General features: G+C 37.7%; 1 protein-coding gene across 3 annotated transcripts in view; it reads right to left on the reverse strand.

Moving 5' to 3' along the window:
* Positions 1–14,461: 14,461 nt before the first annotated feature.
* Positions 14,462–25,399, reverse strand: part of tbc1d15 (TBC1 domain family, member 15) — a 50,280-nt gene continuing 39,342 nt past the window's right edge. For 2 of the 3 annotated variants that reach the window (XM_043709724.1, XM_043709726.1), the window contains 7 exons: positions 24,291–24,407; positions 23,886–23,986; positions 22,538–22,637; positions 21,459–21,556; positions 18,351–18,467; positions 16,932–17,018; positions 14,462–16,213 (listed from right to left, as the gene is read on the reverse strand). In XM_043709724.1, coding sequence (XP_043565659.1) covers positions 15,995–16,213; positions 16,932–17,018; positions 18,351–18,467; positions 21,459–21,556; positions 22,538–22,637; positions 23,886–23,986; positions 24,291–24,407 — 839 coding nt within the window. In that variant the 3' untranslated portion in view covers positions 14,462–15,994. The remainder of the gene's footprint in view (positions 16,214–16,931; positions 17,019–18,350; positions 18,468–21,458; positions 21,557–22,537; positions 22,638–23,885; positions 23,987–24,290; positions 24,408–25,399) is intronic. The other variant, XM_043709725.1, reaches the window with a different exon arrangement.

The raw sequence follows: 25,399 nt of genomic DNA on the forward strand, positions 1-25,399 counted from the left end.
AACCTCTATCCTCTTGGTATTTTGATTTTCTACTCTGTCATCCGCAAATTCAGAAACCATATATTCTGTCTCCTCGTTCAAATCGTTTTCATGAATTGTAAATTTGATCCCCCCACACATCACTCATTATATCTTGCCAACCGGAAAGATCAATGTATGCCTACAGTTTCCTGTCAGCTAGCCAATCTTCCGCCTAGACTAGTGTCACCTCCTATTCCATGAGTTTTTATTTTCTGCAATAATCTTCGATGTGACATCTTATCAAAAGCCGTCCAGTTCCCTTCAATGTATGCACTTACTTATCCAAAGAACTCTCATAATTAGTTAAACATAATCTCCCTTTCACAAAACTCTGCCTGGTTACCTTGACTTTTTCTAAGTACCCGCTATAACATCTTTAATAATAGTTTCTAAACATTATTTTCTATGACAGATTTTAAACTACTGGCCTGCCACTAATTGATTTCTGTTTGCTTTCTCTATTTTCAAAATTAACAGAATAGTCTCTAAATCTAGGAACAGTTGGAAAGTTAAACCTAATGCATCAGCTATCATACTAGCTACTTTTTAAAGCCTCTACCATAAAGTCCATCAGCACCCATTTGGCATAAGACTTTATTTGGCTCTTGCCCAATTAAGTTCACACATTGCTATTATGTCAGGGACAGGTAAATCCCACCCCTGGTATACCAGAGAATTCTAACTGGACAAATGAAATTGCATTGAATTGCACTTTCACAAAAAGTAGCACAGGATCACAGAAAGGTTTCAGTAAAGAAAGAGGTTATTCAGCCTATAATGTCTGTGCTCAACTCTTGAAGGAGAAATCTACCTCCTTCCACTCTCCTGCCTTTTCTCCAAATACTTGCAAGTTTTTATTCTTCAGATACTGATAAAATTCCTTTTTGAATGCTTCAGTTGATCCAGGTTCACCATACTCTCAGACAATGCATTCCCAATCCTAACCACTCACTATACAACAAGGCTCACCTTCACTTTTGCTAATCACCTTAAATCGCTGCCTTATGGTCTTGACCATTCTATCGATGGAAGCAGTTTCTCCTGATTTACTCTATCCAGACTCATCATGATTTCAAATAGTTCCAGCAAATAACTTCTCAACTTTCTCTTCCAAGAAAACATTCCAAACTCTCTAGTCATAGAGAAACAGACCCTTCGGTCCAACTCGTCCATGTTGACCAGATATCCCAACCTAATGTAGTCTCATTTGCCAGCACTTGGCCCATATCTCTCTCAACCCTTCCTATACATATACCCATCCAGATGCCTTTTTAATGCTGTAATTCCACCAGTTCCTCTGGCAGCTCATTCCGTACATGCACCACGCTCTGTGTGAAAAAGTTGCCCCTTAGGTCCCTTTTATCTGATCTAGATCCCATTGTAATCTGAGGTAACCTTCTTCACTGTCCACTACAACACCAATTTTGGTGTCATCTGCAAACTTACTAACTATACCTGCTATGTTCACATCCAATCATTTATATAAATGATGAAAAGTAGTGGACCCAGCACCAATCCTTGTGGCATACCACTCGGCCTCCAGTCTGAAAAGCAACCCTTCACCACCATCCTCTGTCTTCTACCTTCGAGCCAGTTCTGTATTCAAATTGGTAGTTCTCCCTGTATTTCATGAGATCTTACTTTGCTAACTAGTCTGTCATGAGGAACCTTGTTGAACACCTTATTGAAGTCCATATAGATCATGTGTACTACTCTGCCCTCATCAATCCTCTTTGTTACTTCTTCAAAAACCTCAATTAAGTTTGTGAGACATGATTTCCCATGCACAAAGCCATGCTGACTATCCCTAATCAGTCCTTGCCTTTCCAAATACATGTAAATTCTGTCCCTCAGGATTCCCTCCAACAACTTGCCCACCACTGACATCAGGCTCACCGGTCTATAGTTCCCTGGTTTTTCCTTACCCTCATCCATGGAACCATTCTTAAGAATAATTTCTGTGCCGTTTTTAATATTTTCACATACTATATAAAATGTGATGACTAGAAATACTGCAAATGCTGCAGTTAAGATCAAATCAGTCTTTTGTATCAGGATAGCAAACTTCCTTGCTTTGTAGCCTATGTAGTTACTGATGAAGATCAGGTGCCATTTGCTTTGTTGACCACTCTGTCAAAGGGAATGAATCATTACATCATAGACAATCAGATCCTACCTCAAGACACCATCCCCTAGATAGCAGAAACATGATGCACAAAATGTCATTTCAACTCTCAAAATCTAACAATTATGATACCACAATTCTACTCAACAAAACAAAGTAAGAAAACTTAGGGTATCATCACTGTCCTAGGCTCCACATCTTCAGTTGTTTCATCAGTGGCATTTTCTACTTTAAAGCAATCCATTTGATGTGCAGCAAGACCTGGACAATATCCTGTGGTGGGCTAAGTTAAATAACATTCACACCATAAAAAGTTCCAGGCAATGACCAACAAGAGAGTCTCTAATCATCTCACCTTGTAATTAAATGGCATTACTAACACTGAATCTCCCATATCTTAGGGATTTCCCTTGATGAGAAATGGAACCGGATAGCCATTTAATAATGTAGCTGCAAGAGCAGGTCTGAATCTAGAAAGTCCATGGTAAATAACAGACCCCCTGACTTCCTATTTCCTGCCCACAATCTACAAGACAGGAGTGTGGTGGAATACTTTTCATTCGGTCGGATGAGTGCAGATCTAACAACAGCACAACAATTGAGAAGCTCAGCGCCATCCTGAGAGAGGCTACCCATTTGACACATCACTATCAGCTTAGAAAAATCACTGTCGCGAGTGTAGTGCTGGAAATGCACAGCAGGTCAGCCAGCATCCGAGGAGCAGGAGAATCGACGTTTCGGGCGTAAGCCCATCATCAGAAATCCTGATTCTTCTGCGCCTCGGATGCTGTCTGACCTCCTGTGCTTTTCTAGCAACACACTCTCCACTCTGATCTCCAGCATCTGCAGTCGTCACTTTTTCCCTTAGAAAAAATCACTTCTGTCTCTGACAGTACAGTGTACAATGGATTATAGTTTAGCGATGTAATGGTCCAAGCACATATTCCTCTCCCCAGATTAAAATGTTGGGGTGTGAGGCAACCAATCCAAGATCTTGACAGTTTCCCTGCAACAATTTGAAGCTGAGACTTTTGGTCTGCTTTCAGTAGGATATCTCATCTTGGACAACTCCTGGTCAATTGGATCAGTGGCAGTTGTGTTTTCCCTGTCGAATAATCAGGAGTGTCGATCATTACTGGAGCTGCAGACAGTTCCACTAAACCAAGAATGCAGACTGAAAAATGTGTTGCTGGAAAAGCGCAGCAGGTCAGGCAGCATCCAAGTAGCAGGAGAATCGGGATTTCTGATGATGGGCTTACGCCCGAAACATTGATTCTCCTGCTCCTTGGATGCTGCCTGACCTGCTGCATTTTTCCAGCAACACATTTTTCAGCTCTGATCTCCAGCATCTGCAGTCCTCACTTTCTCCAAGAATGCAGACTGTCCCAGTCAAAGTGGTGTTCTTCCTCACCCTCTCTCACTATTATCCTTACATACGGATGAGGAAGACACCACTTTGACTGGTACAACACATCCATCCTAGGACAAGCCAAACAAAGACACGCACAAGAATTCCTACTGAAACGCTATCAACAAACACATCGAGTTAGACTCCATCTACCACCCCCTGAGAAAAGGAACAGGAAGTGACTTCACCACAGGAAATGACATCACTAACCCAAAGAAACCCAAACATATAAATGGAAAGCAAGAATTTTCAGCATTGCTTCGCCAGAGGCCCACTGAAGGTGTTACCTAGTAGAGTAACGAAACGTTTGGAAATGAACCTTCCAGCTCAGCGAGCAAACCTACAACCAAAACCTCAGCCTGAGCTACAAATCTTCTCAAAACTCACTAAAACCTAGAGCTCCCTTGATAACAGCAGTGTGTACTTAACCAGATGGAACACAGTTCAAGATGCTAACTCATCACCAAAAGCAATTAGAGATATGCAACAATGGCTAGCCTTGCCAAGGTTGCTTAAATCCTGCAGGTTAGCACTGCTGCCTCGTAGTGCCAGAGACCCGGGTTCAATTCCCGCCTCAGGCGACTCTCTGTGTGGAGTTTGCACATTCTCCCCGTTTCTGCATGGGTTTCCTCCGGGTGCTCCGGTTTTCTCCCACAATCCAAAAATGTGCAGGTTAGGTGAATTGGCCATGCTAAATTGCCCGTAGTGTTAGGTGAAGGGGTAAATGTAGGAGAATGGGTCTGGGTGGGTTACGCTTTGGCGGGTCGGTGTGGACTTGTTGGGCTGAAGGGCCTGTTTCCGCACTGTAAGTAATCTAATCTAATAACTCCAGGAACTTGGATTCAATTCCAGCCTCGGGCAACAGTCTGTGTGGAGTTTGCACATTCTCCCTGTGTCTATGTGGGTTTCCTCCTGATGTTACGATTTCCTCCCACAGTCCAAAGATGTGCAGGTTAGGTGAACTGGCCATGCTAAATTGCCCATAGTGTTCAGGGATGTGTAGGTTAGATGCATTAGTCAGGGGTAAATATGGGATAGGAGAATGGGTCTGAGCGGGTTGCTCTTCAGAGGGTCGCTATGGACTTGTTGGGCCAAAGGACCTTTTTCCACACTGCAGGGATTCTATGGTGGCATGAAAGAATGAAGAGGGAAAACATAGCATCATCAAGCAAATTTTCACAAGACAGATAACAAAATGATGTCCAAAACAGGTGAGAACCTCACCAAGGTATTAGTACTGGACTGCTTATGACTGGTCATGACTGGATCACATTCTAGGAAAGGGCTCCCATGACCATAGCAGTGACGAGCCTACCAGTTTCTGTGGTTGCCTCAATGTTGTTGGTGAGAGTGAGAGGCAGAATGTGCACAGCAAGAAAGAGAGTTATCTTTTTAGGCCAATGATCTTCGGCTGGAATTGGTGACTGAACTAGGTAGCTTGAGGTACATTGGGAGCACATTGAAAAGTAAGTGGCTATACAGCAGGGAAGTGGTGAATAATTATGTGGTTTGTAGCAACAAGAAGGGGTGTCTTGTAATTGAGGAGCATGTGATGTTCTGGGGCTTGGCAGATCTGAAGTTATAATCCCTTGAATTGACTCATTCTGATAAAAGACTGACTGACTTCTGGTCACCAATGCCAACTATATAGATTATTTTAGACCGTAGAATATTCACATGCAAACTCATATACTGGACACTTTATCAAGACTCATATTCCAATGTGGCAGATAAATATTTTTGTTAGACATATGAACGGATTTGATACCATGTAACAACTGATAACATTTTAATATAAGGGTTTATTTTAATACTTTGCAGAGGTAATTACAAGATGCAGATCATCAATATCAACCCCGTTGATTGTGCAATAAACGAGAAAGCATGACTCACTCCTGCAATACCTGAGACCAAAATACTGTCTGCCTTGTACAAGAAAAAAAGAATGAGTAAGTGCTGCAAAAATGAACAAAGAAAAATTATAACCTTCTCAATCCAATTCTGGATGAGCAAATGTTTAATTACATACTTTCCATACTAACCCCCTTATCAGAAGATATGTATCAAAGTGATAGCTGTATGTGATTCTGAATAAAATTAGATTACTAACTTCGAAAAAAGTTGCATTGAATACCTGGTACTTCTTTTGCAACACATGTGAAATGCAATAGCATATTAAAAAGACTGTTTTAGGGAGTGAACGATTAAGATTTTGAACATGTTGTCTGATATTGGGAGGGGACAGGCTGAATTGAGGTCCTCAAAAGATATTTGGATAATTATCTGAGGAGAAATAAGTTGCATGGCTGTGGAAAAAGGGCACAGGCTGAGTTGCGCTTATAGAGAACTGGCATGGACAAGATAAGCTGAATGATCTCCTTACATGCTGTAACTTCCTATGATTCTTCTCTGGCAATTTGACAGAAAGTAAAAGAAAAGTTCAACATCAAAACCATCATTTATCTTTGGAAGCACACTAGCTTTCGGAGTGTCGCTCCTTCATCAGGTGGTAGTGTCGCGACGCTCCGAAAGCTAGTGTGCTTCCAATTATACCTGTTGGACTATAACCTGGTGTTGTGAGATTTTTAACTTTGTACACCCCAGTCCAACATCGGCATCTCCAAATCATTTATCTTTACTTCAAGTGATTGTTTTGTTCATTATTTCTTTTTAATCATTCTTCATTCTCATCCAAGTTACTACCTCAGATTTTTCTATTTCAGATCAAAGAGAGGGTGGATAATAGTTTTACTGTACATGAAACATTTTGTTCTTTGCTACCAATTCCAAAGAAAACTTTGGAATAATGCAATGTCTTCAACAGGATCAAACACTGTGCCCTTCTAAATATGCCATGGGTGGCTTAGTGGCTCATGATTAGTATTGCTGCCTCAAGGTGCTAGGGACCCAGGTTCGATTCCAGGCCCAGGCAACTGTTTGCATGGAGTTTGCACATTTTCCCCAGGTCTGTGCAGGTTTCTTGTGGGTGCTCTAGTTTCCTACTACAGTGCAAAGATGCACAGGTTATGTGGACTAGCCATGCTAAATTGCCCAGAATGTAGAGGCTAGGTGGATTAGCCATGGTAAAGGCAAGATTATAAGGATAGTGTAAGGGAGTGGGTCTGGGTGGGATGCTCTTCAGAAGATTAGTGTGGATTTGATGGGCCAAATAGAAACCTTAGGGTTTCCAACATATATGTTTTCATAAAAGCTATGTCTGAGGCAATGCATATTTTTGGGCAGCCCTGGTATTAACATTGGCCCCATGGCAGCAGCAGCAGGGATCACCAACAAGGCAAATGAAACCAGCATCAGATCCAGTTTCACAAAATACAAGGTCTTGTAAGAGCTCTTGACTTTCTCTTGTAAATTTCCTTCAAAGCCAGCAACTTCTTTCAACGAAGGGCCTTTTTGCATGAAGCTTTTGGGTTTTAGCTTGGCAATTTTGCAGAAGTCTTGACTGAAGCTGAATGTGTATAACAGTTGCTCCTGATCACAACTGGGATCATAATAATTAGGAACTCTTGGCAGGAGTTCAAATCACTGGAATTAAAAGGGGTCCATGTCTTTCTATCTTTTTAAAACAACAGTTGTGTGGTGGTTCTGGACATAAAGCAGATGTGTTTTAGTGAATTTTATTGGAAGATGGCTTTGAATTTAACTTTTTTTTGGATGGTGCAAGTTATAATAGTGGATTATTTGAAATCTTTGACTAAAGCTAAACTGAGTGTTAGTGGCTTAATTGAACATTGAAGTAAAAGCATGAATTATAAGGATGTTATGCTTCAAGTGATTAACCATCATTTAGAATTGGAAGGAAGGAACCAGAAAATATGATATCACGAATGGAATTAGCTGGAATACAACTAGAAATGGAAAAACTGAACATAAAGTGAGATAAAAAGACTTGAACTGGAGACAGAAATACAGATTTAGAGTTAAAACAATTTAAAATGTAAAGGGAAGAAAAAGACAAATAAAGGAATTTGGAAATAAAACGTGAACACCAAAGAGAGAATATGAGTTGGCCAAAGGAAAACTTAAAGACATAGGAGGAAATAATACTTTGGAGGATACTTCTGATTTTAAAGTGGGATATAACTGTACTAAATCTACATTTAGTGCCTAAACTTACTGAAAATGGAATCATTTGGTATTTTACCTCATTTGAGAAGAAATCTGGACAAATAAAGAGGCCAATTATTACTTTAATGTTGAGAGCATTTTGACAAGTGCAGCTATGGCTGAGTACACTGTTTGGCTGAAGAATCATCTGCAGTGTGCAAAACTATCAGGCAATACTGAATGCTTAACAGCTTGTGCTTTAAGCTTAACAATTAATATTTAGGACTACAAGAAAGAAACCTCATCGGACATTTGTAGGATTTGCAAGGAAAAAGAAATGCTAGAGGATGAGTGGTTTAGACCACTAAAGCTAGAGGGAAAAAATTGAGAATATGAGGAAAAATTTGATTATGGAAGAATTCAAAAATAGCATTCCTGTAAATTTAAAACCTTACTTAAATGAGCATCAAGTATTAAGGATAAGAGAATCAGCAATCTGACAGATGACAATAATACATCACACATAATTACAATTGGGAGATCATCAAATGGAGTTGAAACCTGTCGCTCTTTGGTTAAGTCTGAGTTGTGATGCACGCTAAGCTTTCTGCCATGAATCCTCGTGCATTTTTTCACCTTATCTAACCAAATTCCCCCATGGATCACACCTTAAAATGTTGGTGTCCAATTTCCAACATGGACATTGTTTGGAGCAAGCAGAATTCAAGTACTCACACTGGCTTTTCTTGTTCAGTTTTTCCAAAGTCTAGCTTTTTTTCTCAAGTTTGGTAAGCTGGGAGACTAAATATTGATGAGGTGAGTTGCCAAACAAGAAACTTGCATGCCGCTCACAAAAATAAAGATAGGTACCGTGAATTGATCCCAATTTCAAGATGGGGCTTGCTGTATGTATGTCACCTGATTCCACTACACAGTACTTCATTGCTTTTGAAGAATCGAGAATGTGGTGCTGGAAAAGCACAGCAGGTCAGGCAGCATCAGAGGAGGAGAACAGACGTTTCAGGCAAGAGTCCTTCATAAGGAATTCACCAGTTTCCTTATTTTCCCTCCCCCCACCTTAGATTAGATTCCATACAGTGTGGAAACAGGCCCTTCAGCCAACAAGTCTACACCGACCCTCCGAAGAGTAACCCACCCATTTTCCTCTGACTCATGCACCTAACACTATGGACAATTTAGCATGGCCAATTCACCTGACCTGCACATCTTTGGACTGTGGGAGGAAACCAGAGCACGCGGAGGATACCCACGCAGACACGGAGAGAATGTGCAAACTCCACACAGACAGTCGGCCAAGACTGGAATCGAACCTGGGTCCCTAGCGCTTGTGAGGCAGCAGTGCTAACCACTGAGCCACCGTCCCACCATCTTATCCCAGTTCCAACTTTCCAGCTCAGCACTGCCCTTATGATCTGTCCATCTTCCTTCCCACCTATCCGCTCCACCCTCCTCTCTCACCAGTACCCCCACCTCTATCTACCTATCACACTCTCAACTACTTTGCCCCCAGACCCACCCCCTTCCATTTATCTCTCCACCCCTTCGGTTCACAAGTCTTGTTCCTGATAAAGGGCTCTTGCTCGAAATGCCAATTCTCATGCTCCTTGGATACTGCCTGACTTGCTGTGCTTTTCCAGCACCACACTCTCGACTCTGATCTCCAGCATCTGCAGTCCTCACTTTCTCATACCCCTATAAGACTCTGCCCATGCAAATTCAAAAGTGCATTGAAGGAATACCAGATGGACATTATCAATACAAAGTCATACCCCATGGAATGAAAAAGGCATTGGCAACATTCTACAGATTAACCTACAAAGTCATTGAAGGACTATGTATCTGTTGTTTACATTAATTATTTTGTTTTTCAGACAAAACTGGATATATCTGTACCACTTGACTAAATTTTTTGATTGGTTACAAAAAACCAATTTGCTTATAAATTTGGCTGAGTGCATTTGGCAAGGCAAAGGTGATTTATTTCAACCACACTGAAATAAGGCCCAAGTATCGTCTTGCCTCATGTGTGTGGGGACCATTTCACTGCAACATGAATTGATGGGATTGTAAAGTCTGTCAATTATTTTCCAAAGAAACATATCAGCAATATTCAATCACTGAAAGTGAAACAGTTGTGTGTTGGTGCTACATCATGAACAACGTAGAAGGTATTGTCATTTATGCAGACCGCAATCTATTGATTTTCTTTGAAGAAGCTTGGTACAAAAACTTAAATATTTCATTGGAGCTTAATTCTTCAACCATGAGGGTGGCACGGTGGCTCAGTGGTTAGCACTGCTGCCTCACAGTACCAGGATCCAAGGTTCAATTCCAGCCACGGGCGACTGTCTGTGTGGCATTTGCATGTTCTCCCTGTGTCTGCGTGGGGTTCCTCTGGGTGCTCCCGTTTCCTCCCAGGTGAATTGGCCATGCTAAATTACCCATAGTGCTAGGTGCATTAGTCAGAAGGAAATGGGTCTGGGTAGGTTACTCTTCAGAGGGTCGACGTGGACTGGTTGGGCTGTAGGGCCTGTTTCCGCACTGTAGGGAATCTAATCTAAATACAGTTGAAAATCATTCATCTACCTGGAAAAGAAAATGTTACAGCAGATGCTTTATCAAGAGCACGTATGAAGACACAATGTGGGACATTGGTGAGGCCATTTTTAGAATACGGTGTTCAGTTCTGGTCTCCCTGCAATAGGAAGAACATTGTTAAACTCCAAGTGGTTCAGAAGAGATTTAGAAGGATGTTGTTAGGATTGGAAGGTTTGAGCTATAGTGAGAGACTGAATAAGCTGGGGCTTTTTTCACTGAAGCATTGGAGGCTGAGGGATGGCCTTTAAAGAGGTTTATAAAATCACAAATGGCATGTATAGGGTAAATAGCCATGGTCTTTTCCCCAGAAACAGGAGTCCAGAACTAGAGGGCATAGGTTTAAGGTGAGAGGGGCAAAATAATAAGAGGGACCTAAAAGGGCAACTTTTTCAGAGTGTAGTGCTTATATGGAACGAGCTGCCAAAGGTGGTGTGGTGGTGGCATATACAATTACCAAATTTAAAAGGCATCTGGATGGATACATGAATAGGAAGGGGTTAGAGGGATAAGGGCCAATTCAACTAGATTGGCTTATCTCTCATTGGCATGGGTGAGCTAGACCAAATGGTCCGTTTCAATGTTGTACAATGCTATGACTTATGCAAAATATGGTAACTGTGTAACCAATTATTTAATTTCAATGTCATTCCTGTTAATGTGAACGTTGCAATAATGTTAAGATAATTTTAGATTTGTAATGAAAATGCTATTTAAAGATTCATTTTCATTCTTTCCAGGGAGTACATGCAACATAAGGCATGTGATTTATCTATATTTTAATATCACTTATTTGAGTGTTAATATTTGAGCTATTGCAATATGGTTTTGGCTTGTGTGTCTGAAGAGATTCAATGATTAACTTGCATGTATTTCTCTTGCCATTTTCATTTAAAACTGTCTGACAGAGATAATCTTTGGAGATTCTAGGTGTGAACGAAGTAAAAGTGCATCAGGATTTTAGTTTAGAAGGTCAAAGATTATGATTTTGTTTCTTTTAATTAGGGGAAACACTCATAGCTCAGGAATAAGCTTTTGGATTTCAGTTTGGCTGTTTTGCAGAAATCTGGGTTGAAGCTGAATTTGCAATTCAGTTGTTTCTGATTAATGGAGGTTTTAACTTCTTAATAAATATGTTACCTCAGTGTAAGCAGTTCCATTTGAAAGTTCCAGACCAGAAGTATTTCAATACAACCTGAAGGAATAATTTGAATCTGAGAAAATCTAAGCTCAGTTATATGAAGGCTCCAAGTAGAGGTTATTGGTTGTCAAGGTGAGGAGTTGAAGCCAGAGTTAAATTAAGCCCTGTGGTACAAAAGGGAAGAGGATTCTCTCTGCTGAGTCCTATAAAGGTACAATTTTGGGATCAAAATGTCTTATGATCAGTTTATAAACCTTTAAACACATATTATATGCAAATAGCTTGGTTTATTCTACTTTATTCTTAATTTTGTTGATGGAAATGTGTTGCTGGAAAAGCGCAGCAGGTCAGGCAGCATCTAGGGAACAGGAGAATCGACGTTTCGGGCAGGGCTAATGCTTTTCCAGCAACACATTTCCATCTCTGATCTCCAGCATCTGCAGACCTCACTTTCTCCTCTTAATTTTGTTGGCCTAATAAACTTGTTTTATTGTTAAACCAAATCTGCAGCAAAGCATATTTGTAATGCAGCAAGAGACCACCTCATCAAAACCAAAGAAAACTGGTTCAAGCAAGGCAAATTTCAGTCTGGAATCTGACTTGAGAATTAGCATCAGTTGGAATCATAATATTTGCTACAATGAAAAAATAATTAGAGATGTTTTGAACTTTTACCCCCTCACTTAACATTTGACAGTGGCAACATTCACAGTCAGCTTCCAGCATTAATAACCAAAATAAAATTAAGTGGTACAGGTATGTTGCCCAGAATTATCCATAATTGATAATGGATAATGGATGAGAATCTAAGGATGGAGTCAAGCTCAAACAGTTAAAGTGTCCTTATCCCACAAATTAATAGATGTACTCTCTTGAAGGCATCTATTTCTCTCCCTTACAAAAGAAAACACGGTACATACAAATATCAGCAAAGGTTTCCATTGTATGTAGTTTTTACTGTGTCATAAAATAAAGAAACACCTCCCAGGTGGGAGTTCCCATGTGTATTCATAAATCAAGAACTAAAACCAATCCACAAATACGGTATCTTCATTAGTTCCAAAGTAAAAGTTTCAGATTTCAACTGAACAGCATGAGGTTATTGTGAAACTCTGATGTTTTGTGCAATGGCAGATATATATGTAACTGGCATTTATTTTAGTCTACAATATTATCAATCCACGTTTACAATGTATGAAACAATAATGTGATGAGATAAATGTAATTTTATGCACATAACTAAAAAGACAGCATCCTGCAGAAACAAAATATTCCACGTCAAGATCTTATGGCACTTTTTTAATAAAACTAGTTTCCTTATAAATGGCAGAGAATGTATGTCATAGCTACTGAAACACTGCGCAATAAATCTTTTTAAACCAATAAGAAATTTGGAGAAAGCAAATATTGCCAACAGGACAACAAATGAGAGGCATAAACTGAATGAAAGATTAAGATGATCTGTGCTAATTTCCTGGACAACAGGAAATTAAAGCCTTAGTGGATGCTAGTATTCTTTTTGGACTCCCTATAATTGTGTAACCTAAATAAAAGTTTCTGGAAGTTTGTAAAGCTTTAGCTCAAGAAAAATTTTCATCACAAAAATAAACTTTAAACAATGTACCTATAAACAGAAATGGATCTAGTTTTCAATGTAATAACTTTGTTTATTGTAATTTTAAGAATAGTGTTGAGGAATCCATCTTGAAAACGTTTAGTTCACAAACTAACAATTTATAAATCAATAACGGACACTTATTTTTTCCATGTAGAAGGAAGCTATTTGGTCTTTAGTGCTTGTACCTCTGACAGTCATCCATTTAGTTCCTTTAACCTCTTCTATATCTACTTTATTTCTTTTTTAAAATATATATTTTGTTTCATATTTCCATGTCATTCCAATTAAATTCATATTAGTTAAGTGAGGCAGTACAAACTTTAGCCAGATTTAATATTTTAGCTAAAGAGAGAATTAACAGCATTTTATAACATTTGATCAAGCGAACAAATTATAGCAATTAGGTCATCACTCATCCCACAGAACATGCAATTTTCCATACAAGTACAGGGATAATATTGCTTAAAGGCTGGAAGGGGATAAGATATACTTTAAGGAACTATTGAGAAGTAACTGAAAATAATGTTTCCAGTATATACCAGGTAATGCCTACTGTATGGGTACTCCAATAGGCTGGCAGGCTGCGTCTTTCTGGCATAGTGGTCACCACGTGCTGGAGGGGTGGTCTCGGTTAGGCAGTCTTGGTTTGGCGGTCTTGTCCCAGCATGGAGGTCTTCTTCAGCAACAGCATATAGGATTCCAACATTCACCATTTTAATTGGTTTTCCCCGAACTGAAAGTGATCCGAGATGAACTCGGCCTTAATTTTTACTTTCTTCTTCTTATCTGTGACTTATGTCATTGATACAGACACCACATTATGGCAACTTATAAAACTTTTCACTATTTTTTGTAAAAAACACAGGGCAATAAATTGCTATTCTATTCTGTTCAACTCTATGTATGGCCTTCACCTGGAAAATATTATACTGTGTCTGATGACTTTGGATGATGTACAATACCTCGTCTCTCACAATACCAAGATATCCCTCTTCAGTGGAAGCAGTAGGCAATAAAAAAACACTAACACCTATGCTCCTCAAATGCAGGGAAAGATCGTAATTGATAAATACCCTAAGAAAAGGTGGTTTAGGCTTCTCCAGCCTGCCTTCTTGAATTGTCCCATTCCATGGTAATTTACTTTATATGACTATACAAGGCATTTTGCACACTAAAAATATATATCATTGATGATATTCTAAGTAAAGGAAAGATTTTAAATACTTTAAACATTAAGTTTTTTTCATATGTAGACCTTAAATGGTTACCAATGCTTTAAGTTTAAATCAAAATAAGTAGAGCTATAAGAGCTGAAGCACAAAGTATTGTCTGATCAGTCAATGGCATTGTTATTGACTGTATGCTAAATCAGAGTTTTAGTTTTTGAGATATCATATTAACATCCTCCAGAAACTCAGTTCGAATTAAACTGAAAACTCAAGTTTTCTTTGCACTAAAGACATTAGCTAAAGCTCTTCAAGGATGTTTATTTCAATTTAAAAGTTTCTTTGTTACATTTATATTAATGGGTAGCATACAAACTTATGTAATTTTACACCTTTCTTCCATGTACTTGACTTTAATGCCTTTGTAAAGTAAAATGATCTTAAGTTTTCCATAATAAAAAGCAGTGCAAACAGGGATTTCCTTTTCAACAAAACATATTTGTACTAAAAATAGTCCCTTGTGAACACAGTACATATGTTAGAAAGGAGAGTTATATATTACATTTACTTTTGTACACAATCAGAATACAAAATTTCAGGCTTTATACAACTGTTAGAAATTGTTCCACTGTACATTTCTTATTATAGTAAAAATCAAAGTAAATCAAGTTATACATTTATTGAACATGCTTTAATTGTTAACCATACATTAGAGTATGGATTGGAAATGCAGTAGCTTAAAAATATGCTTTTCAACATATATTCTCAGTTGATTAGAAGATATATAAAATTTTGTTTTGCATTTTGATAAGGAATATTAGGCTAAGCATTCCATTAATTGCAATTTAAAATAACTTTCTTGGCAGTTCTGACAATCTCTAGCAGTGCTATACCTTACAGGATCCCTGAAGAGAACTCTCCTGCTATCAACTAACTTCAGGTCTTATAGTCTCAGATTTAATGTTACAATGTGGTGAATATTCTTTAATTAATACTGCATATTAATGTATCACAGCAGAGAAACTTGTAAGCAATGTCTTCCTCCACAGCACTGTAGAATACAGTATTAAGCTGAAGTCTCATTTGAATGTTCACAGGTTATTTTACAAATACTTGCAATCAATTTTGTTAGAGCTATCAGGATAGCTAATTCAAAATCTGTAGAGTAGCTCTAAAGTACTAGATTTATTTTAAGAACAAATATGTCCGGTGGAACTTTTTAACGACTTAACCAACAGCTGACCAAATCCTCCATCCACTATATTGGTTTTCCTAAATCTTCAACTCACACAAAACTTGATCAAGAATGAAATATCTCACCCAAGTGCTCATTTTAGACGTCATTAAGCACCAATATGGATCAGACAAGCTAGTTATAAAGCTTATTTAAGAGCTACAAAAAAAATTATGTCTTTGATTTCAGGAGGAATTTTTAAGAGAAAACCCTCTTTCAATTAAATCACAGGTACTAATTAGATAAGCATTCATGAATTAACAAAATAATTATTTTTTTCTTAATATGAAACAAAACCTCATTCCCATTCAACATTCATGTTTGACACGAGGAAGTCTGAAAAATCATTTCTATATGAAGGCCCTTATGGTTTTAAGTAATTAGAAAAATTAAATTTTCTTTGCATTCATTTTTTAAAAAACATTTGGAACTGCAACAGAGCACTTCTCATACCAATCCTGCACTTTCTTTCCTTAAACATATCTAAAACCACAGATCATTCCAAATACTGATATGTTATCTATGAAGACTTTTGCAAAAAAAAGTAAACAAATTGTGGCATCTCACTTGGCTAGGGTCACAAAATTTCAGATTTCAACTTCATTCTACAGTCGTTGCCTTGCGCCCATTCTGAGCAGTGCTTGTATGTTCAGCTAAGTTTTCATTTGTCTGTGTTAAGGAGGCCACTGCCGAAACAGAATGGCTTGCCCTCCAGGAATTTTTGGTAACTCCTGACTCAGATGCATTGATTTCCAAATCAGGGGTTATAGTTGTGCTATCCTTTAGGCCGAGAATTTCACCAACAGCCTGTGGCAAATCCTAAACAATACACACAATAGTTTAAATTAAAAAAAAACACTTTAATTTCAAGTTTTTTCTTTTTTACTTAAAATGCACCATACTATTATAATTTTAAACTGTAACCTTGGCAACGACAAGATACAGGAAATTGAAATATGGTTGTCAAAGGTTGCCATTGAAAACCTTTTGTTACTTTGTAATTTCTCCATATTAACTGATAAGTCTATGCAACAGCAGAGATGATCAAGGGAGTTTTAAAGTGTGCATTCAGAACTGATTTGAGCATTTGAAAACGGAACAATAGGCATCTGTACATACAATTTCAAATAGACTGTGTAGACACAACATAACACTAATAATATTAAACAAACGTTTTTAAATAAGTTTTGTTTAAACAAGATGTACCACACAGTCTATAATCAAAGCTATTCATGTACATTTTCACTCGAATTAAACTGTATTGATAGCTTGAATCATTTATTACAAATATTACAGCTACTTTGAAATTAACAATCCTCATTGGACAAAATTGTGAACATGAATGAATAACTTAAGATTATAACATTTATTTTAATATCTAATTACCTGCATTAACAGTATTGCTCTATGCAATAAAAGCATTTATATTTTAATTAATAGCTGGTATAAAATGCACTTGTGTGATCCAAAAGGCTTGTCACATTGTCATGCATAATTCATTACTGTGAGGTTAAATACTTCATGGCATATCACTCACCTTACATTTCATCATTTGACAGTAAATTGCCTCTGCTTTACAAAGTACTTCTTCTACATCCAATTTCAAAGAAAGTTCATTGATATGCTAAGAATACAAAAGTAACAAGTCCTCAATATGGATTTCAAGGAGGAAAAAAGCCAAATCCTGCATTATATAAAGTTTAAGGTAGATTAAGCCTGCTTGTGTGCGTAAAAGATGCAAGAGAATGACATTTCTTATCACTAGGTATGAAGAAAGAATTATGTTTTCCTTGAAGGAGGTTGGGAAGAGATCTGATAGAGATATTACAATCATTGAGTCTGGACATACTCGATAAGGAAAAACAAAATGTGACCATTGGTGGAAGGAATTAGAGCCTGGGTTTTCCATTGACCAGACATTCATTATTCCAGTGTGGATGGGAATTGCTTATGGAAACCCCATCATAGCAGATTCTAAATTAACTGCCTGGAAATTGTAGACTTCAGTGGCACTTAAAAATCTCCAAACGGCTCGGTTTAAATCCAATACTTCAGGGGGTTTTAATGAAATTAAATAAGTAGCCACTGCAGAAAAATTAGACTATTTAACTGGCCCCATAGTAACCTAAGACCCATCCCCAACTTCTCCTCTCCCACCCACTCCCCTGCACAAGCCAACACCCACCCTTCTTGACCTATTCTACACACAGTTTTACTTAGCTGGTTTCCTTGCCAATTTGCTCCTACCCACTGAGCACCCTGTCCCCTCCCACTTGGCAGCTAATTCTGCTGGGAGCCTACTTTCTGATCACCGTACCTTCCAAACAGCCTAAAATCACACTTACCCTACGAACTTAACTTTTGACAGCAGCTGTTAATGTGCTCTCTAAACCTTTAAATTTCAGTATACAGCAGCTGACTGCTGTGAAATAGGGGTACCGTTTGCCTTCTGCTAACCGGTCTACATTATTAAAGAATTGTCAGAATAGAAGTGAGACTGCACTTCTGGACAAGCCTTGATTAGAATCTCCATTCAAAACTGAGGAGCCCTCTTCTTTTGTAAAATGTGGAGCAATAATCAATGGAAGATTGCCACTTCCCAGAACATCTAGCCCCAGATGGCACAGATTTAAGGTAACTGGCAAAAGAAGCAACAACAACATCAGTAAGAATATTTTCAGTGACTGCATGGTTAGGAGCTGAAATGCAGAGCCTGATAGCTTTTATCAAGGCATTCAAGTGGAAATTCAATCATTACATGAAAATGAAGAAGGTGGAGTATGGGGTTAACACAGGAAATAGCAACAATGCGAATTGCTACTTTGGAGACCCAGCACTGACGTAATGGGCTGAATGGCCCCTCCTGTGCTGTAACTAACTGCTTGATTCTGATCTGAAATATTGGTAAAGCATGCAACTCTGCATCTGATCTTTTAATGTATAAATAATTAAGTACCTTTAGAATTTCATTAAAGCCATAATGGTTTTCCATTATCTTCTGTTTTTCAGAGTCTAGTATAGCACAGCATATCAACAGATGAAAATTCTGGCAAGGCAATCCAGTCCACATAACCTAGAAAACAAAGAGATTTTTTTTTCCCCCAATGCTTGTCAAAATTTAATTTCCTCCATTCTTATGATTTGATTATTACTACTGTGATCCCTTCCAGAATCAGGAGGAAGATATGAACATTGTTGATAACAGTTCGGGTGTCAGCACTTTCAAAAAAATAATCTTCAAATATCTTCACAATTTAATTTTTTGTGGTCTGCTTCCCACCTGGTTGATGTAATAATTGTTCCATTTGTTTCTGTTAGCAGTATGTTCAGCTGAACATCTAGCTGAAGGCACATTTAAAAAAAAAATTCTCTCAATATTGTCAGGGAAACTAGAACTATATTCTCTCTAAATTACTCAGCTAAACAAAATCAAAAAATACTAAATGAGAGAGAACCAAATGATGCATACCTACACGAAAATTTCTACCCTTCCTTTTGGGATCTACAAATCAAGTTTAGATACCGGTATGTTCCCGAAGACTTTGTTGTGAGTACATTAATGCAACCATGCTTTTTCACCCCCAAATCCTCCACCCCCGCCCCCACCCCAAACACACACACACACACAATGGCAGACAAATATAACAAATATATATAGAACTAATTGATTATTCATTTTTTTGCTGGCATTTATAAGTTTGGATCTTGGAATGAGAAGTAAACTTTCAAAATTAACTGACAATACCAAACTTACAGGAGTGGCACACAAATTATTACAAACTGCCTGCACAGGACACCTGTACCCAAGTGGAATAGGCAGACATGTAGCAGAAGGCACTTAATGCAGATAGTGAAACGTGAGGCAATGCATTTTGTCACAAGGGATAGAGAGAGTCAGTTCAGACTGACAGCCCAGTTCTAAAATGTGTGCAGGAACAGAGGGACCTGGGGACACATGCATATTAATCTTTAATGGTACCAGTGTATACGGAATGATTTGCAAATTGTGTGGGGTCTTGGACTGCATAAGTAGAGGTATTGAGTACAAAAGCAGGCGAGTTGCTCTGAACTTGTTTGGGGGGCTCTAGTTAGACCTCAACCTGAATACTGAGTCTACTGCAAATCACCACACTTGAGGAAAAATGTAAAGGTCTTTGAAAGGGTGCTGAAAATAATGGAAAGTGAAAATAATTCCAAGGAAAGGAGATGGAAGAGAAATTTGATAGAGGTATAAACAAGTGTGACAGGCTTAGATCAGGTAGTCAAGGTACACAGACACAAGATTTTGGGCATGACATGCAGGGGCAAGTGAAGAACACTTTTAGTCAGCCAATGTACCTTCCCCATGAAGATGGTGAATGCAGAAACAAAGAATAATTTTAAAGGAAATTTCTACTTTCCAAGTACTGTGATTAAGATTTAGATCTGATGGTATAGACAACCCTTCCATAGGAAAGTGGAATATTTGTTCCATATTGTTCTAATGGAAGAGACTTCTGCCCTTTTTTATAACAGGTTATGCATTCCACATTCCTTAATTACAGCTTCAGATTCAGTATTTTTATCCCTTGTTAATTAACATATTCTGCCAGTTGTTTGGAGAAGGCAGAGTACAAATCAAATTCAAAACGAAAATGCGAAACTAACAAAAAGTCCATGAGTAAATGTGATTCTGTAATTCAGCAGAACTTGCTGAACAGTCCTGAGTACACTAATGGCAATAATAACAGGAGAAAGTAAGGACTGCAGATGCTGGAGATCAGACAGCATCCAAGGAGCAGGAGAATCGACGTTTCAGGCATAAGCCCTTCTTCAGGAATGAGGAGAGTCACGAAACGTCGATTCTCCTGCTCCTTGGATACTGCCTGACCTGCTGCGCTTTTCCAGCAACACATTTTCAGCTGGCAATAATAACAACCAATTTAAGATAACCAGTTGAGCTCATAACATTTCATCACTGTAGCAATTGGAACCATGACCAGACAGATTCCAGCGAATGCTCCATAGAATCCCTCGTGTGGAAACAGGCCATTCGGCCCAACTAGTCCACACCAACCCTCTGCAGAGCACATCAACCAGCCCCAGCCCCATCCTCCTACCCTATCTCTGTAACCCTGCATTTCCCATGGCTAACACACTTAACTTACACATTCCTAAACACAATGGGTAATTTAGCATGGCCCAATCCATCTAACTTGCACATTGTTGAACTGTGGGAGGAAACCAGAGCACCCAGCAGAAATGGGGAAAACGTACAAACTCCACACTGGCAGTTGCCCGAGAATGAAATTGAATCCAGATCCCTGATGCTGTGAGGCAACAATGCTAACCACTGAGCTTTTGTGCTGCCCAGGCATTAAATATGTGATTCTTTATTTGGGTAGTTAAACTGGGCCAATCAAGGAGCCCTAGCTGACAGATATAAACAGGAGATTCAGAAGGCCTCCTCAGACTAGGACTAGCTTTGAACTAGGCAAAAGTGAGGACTGCAAATGCTGGAGATCAGAGTCTAGATTAGAGTGGTGCTGGAAAAGCACAGCCGGTCAGGCAGCATCCGAGGAGCAGGAAAATTGACGTTTCGGGCAAAAGCCCTTCATCGTGAGCTGGCTGGTCACAACCACAGTGAACATGTTTAAAAAAAAAAGGGTGACTTGGTGACAGGATACCAGCCTTTGTGCAGTTACATCAGACACTGCTCTGCAAACAAAAGTAACATGATCAAGGCTTGTGTCATTTTCAAATATCCCAGAAACATGGGGAACCTATGAACCTATGGGAATACCTTTGCGGTATTCTCCCTGGCATTCCCTCAATAACAGTCAGCTTGCCAGTGAGTTAGCACCATTTTTCTTCTATAGGATAAATCGTTAATGGTTAAAATTTGGCATTCTTGCATCTGCCCTGATGAGGACAAGACGAAAAGTTTCAGCAACATGTCTTCCTATTCAGCAATATTTCGTTCCTTTATAAATAGAGTTATTGCAAAGTAATTCTGACATTTTTAAAGGTGAACTGAAAATCAAAATCACATTCATCTGTACAATATGCATGAAATGATTCTAACCTCCCAGAGTCTAAGAGTATCTTGAAAGTTGAACTCTCTTTTGAACCGTATTAGAAGCCACCTGAAGCAGAAGTAGAGATATCCAGATTCTTGAGATTCTAGGAAAACAACTTATCTTGTTAAAAATTCTCTTTTCCAGTTGAGCAGGGATATCTAAAGTGATCTGCAGCATAGTTATTTTGTTCATGTTTATATTCAATTATCAAAGCTTAGATTTCTGAACTGACTTGAAGGAAAAAAGTTGTTTTTACTTAACAGTAATAACATTCAGAGGTGATACAAGGCATTTTACAGTTTTTAAAGTACTTTAAAAATGTAGGCTGTATGGTTATGTAAAGAAATGTGAAGAAACAACTAACACTTGCCCAACACCACCTATCAACAGAAAAAGGTAAATGATTAGTTTGTTTGTTTTGGGTGGTTGAGTGACATTAATGAAGGAATTGGAAGAACTCCACTGCTCCTCTTTAAAACAGTGCTGTAGACCTTTTGCATTCACTTCAAGTAGTTGGGGCTTCAAATTAACATTGCTTTCACAGAGCAGATGTGAAAATAAAGCATACTGTGAACAATTAGAAACTGAACATCTTAAACTCATTTCTAAATGGGACTCAACCAGAATAATACCATACACGCTTCTTACAGCTATTGAAATTAATAACAAATAAAAATATTGGTCCATAAAATTTATTAATTGCAAAACCTGACTGAATATCTGTTTTAAGATTCTTCAATTACTACTTCTGTATTTTATTTAAATGTAGTTCTCTATTCAAAATGTTATTTTTATCCTGCAAAACAAAAAAAAATCAGCTCCTTAGAAGATTGCTGACTTCCCATTGCAATTGTCCTTTGCTGAACAGAATGGAGATAATTGTGGAATTGGTGTTTAGCAGAATGGAAATACAACACCCAACTATTTGCACATTGGTTTATAGGAGTCTCAATGCTACTGCATTCAATCGGCAGGCAACAATTATTAATAGTGGCCATAATCATAAAAATGATCAACCGACAGGAAAATGAATATAGAGCAAAATCTAGCTTTTCGGATGGACACTTAAAAAAAATAAACTTACCAAGATAATTCCAGAACCCCAAGTCTAGCAATTTTAATAATGTACTCAGCTGGGATAATTCTGTTTTCATGCCTTGCATTTGCTCCTCAAAGTTGCAATGCTACAATAAAAATAAAGATATTAAACATAAATATTATATTAGAATTTTACAAACAGTAAAAATACTAATAATTTTGACACCTTTCATTTATGAAAAAAAGTTGCACCTAACTTGCAAACTAGCTAATCCATGTCAAAAATCCACCAACTAATATCATTGATCTATTTTCCTTTTCCTGATCAGCATTAGACAATTGAAGGTTCTGAATTCCCATATTCACTTCCAAACTCTTCTGAGTTGTGGGAGATAAATACAGCAAAATAAAAACATTAAATGCAAGATGAGAAATAGACCAGGAAAGGGAAGGTAGAAGGAAATATACCAAAAAATGGCAACAGATGAAAAAAATAAATCAGGAAAGGAAGGTAGATATAGAAGAATTATGGCAAATAAAAAAATACAATGAATAAATAGGGAAAAATAAGATATCAGCTGCAAATAAGCCAAGGAAGGTACGTAGGCAAGTGGATGGATTTGAAAGATCAAAGTCCAAATTGAACTGCCTCATAAAAAGATAGTATTTCAAGCACTTGAAAAATATTTTTGGTTATATCAGGCATAAATTCACTTTTTTAATCTGACGTTAAATTTATACGTTCATGAAACATGCAACTAATGACCATTTTTAAAATTAGACATTTGATTATTCAACAGCATGCAGTTTTACCTGCAGTTACATGAAGAGAGTTACCATTAACACTTGAATGTGGCTAGACAACCCAAGTATTAAGACAGTGCTATCCATTGATAATCTCTCACCTGCTATAAATTATGAATAATGGCATGAGGACACATTTGTTTTCAAAGTTGGCTAGTTTACATTCCTAGCTTTATGATTAGTTGAAGAAAGAAAACAGTAACTTCTACATTACTGTTAACAATAAACCATCCTAAATTCAAATGACTTTTGAATTTTGGGTGCCCTCACACCAATAACTTGTCTTAGGGTTACAACTGTACTTAAAAAATGACCATTACATCACTTAAAATTATGAAACTACAAGATCATATTGGCAATAAGAGACAGCATCTGGCAATTAGATGGTATAAATGCAGTGTCTATTTAAATCTAAAAGGAACGTACCCATTGTAAGTAAGTGTGCTGTAGAGAAGCTCAGTTCCTTTGCCTTGTGATCTAAATTCTGAACTCAGTACTCTGTGGATGTGTAACTTTTTAAAAAGTTTGGGAGATCCATTTAAGGTGGTTGCAAAACTTAGAATTCAATTCTAGCTAATTTTAATTCTTACCATTTGTTCTATGAAAGCAACAAAGCACCAAAAGGCATCCACTTCATTTTCCATAACATACAATATGGGAGAAAGCAAATCACTCATTCCTTGAATGTACCCTAAAAATTAAACATTTTATAGTTAATCAGTAATAAAGCCACATATTTGGCAAGCAATTTCAATACATATTAAACTCAAATGAAATCAGTAACTTAATAGCAAATGTTTATTTGCATGCTGTCCCTATCTATATAGGCATACATTTGCAATGTTTTTATTAAAGCTTAAATTAATGCTACAAAAATACATTTGATAGAAAATATTGTCATAACTTATCAGTAAAGTTAAAGCTAGAGATTTACAAAATAATAAATGTTTGCATAAGTAAAACTGAACGTAGTTTTCACAGATCATAATACTTACCAAGATCAAAATCATACATGCAGTAGGTCATTAATATATCATGCAATAAAATCAATCCAGGATTTTCATGCCCTTCATAAAAAGGATTTGTTCTATCTGTTCTGTTGACGTCTTTCTCTAAAAGAAATATTTGTTTCCAAACAAATTAAAATATTCAAACAACTTTCTGAAATCAAAGCATTTGTTCTTTTCAAAGATGACATTTATGTATTTGAACTAAGTTTTAACCAGTATCTTCATGCATGGTTTTCTTTTACTGCTCTTGGTTTTTAATGGATTAATTCTTCCCCCTCCCAAGATGAAACACATTAATTCCACAATGAAATACCATGGCCTTTAAAGTATCAAGGCACTGCACCAAAAGCCCTTATCAGAATGAAGAATTTATATACTGACATTTCAGTGACGATCAAATAAAACAACATCAAAGAACATAAATAGTAAGCAAAACAATTTCAAAATATCTGCAGTTTAATAAATGATCAATTGTCTTAACAGTTAAAATACTGACTCATTTAAAGAAAGACTGATTTAAGAACACAAGAACAAAGAGTAGGAGTAGGTATTTCAGCCCTTTGAGACTTCTCTGGCATTCAATATGATCATAGCTGATCTCATCTCTGCTTCGATTCCACTTTCCTGCTCGCTCCTTACAATCCTTTAACTCATTACCAATTGAAAATCTGCATATCTCCTCCTTACATTTATTCAGTGTTCCACTGAACCCTGAAGTATTGAATTCTACAGATTCACGACACTTTGAGAGAAGTAGTTCCTCTTCAACTCCCTTTTAAGTCTGCCACCCCTTAGCCTAAAAACATGACATCTTGTTATAAATTGCCCGACAAGGTGAAACGTCCATTCTACACCAACTTTTTCAATCCCTTTTAGCATCTTGTATATCTCAGTTGGATCTCCTCACATCCTTCTAAGTTTTAGCAAGTATAGGCCTAAACTTCTGAATCACTCCTCATAAGAAAAAAAACCTTTCTTGGTTGGAATTAATCCAGAAAACCTTCTTTGAACTGCCTCCTATCTAATTACATCCTTCCTCAAGTGAGGGTACCAAAATTGTATACAGTACTCCAGATGAAATCTCACTATTACCT

This window comes from Chiloscyllium plagiosum, chromosome 19, assembly GCF_004010195.1.
Source record: "Chiloscyllium plagiosum isolate BGI_BamShark_2017 chromosome 19, ASM401019v2, whole genome shotgun sequence".
Classification (NCBI taxonomy): Eukaryota; Metazoa; Chordata; class Chondrichthyes; order Orectolobiformes; family Hemiscylliidae; genus Chiloscyllium; species Chiloscyllium plagiosum.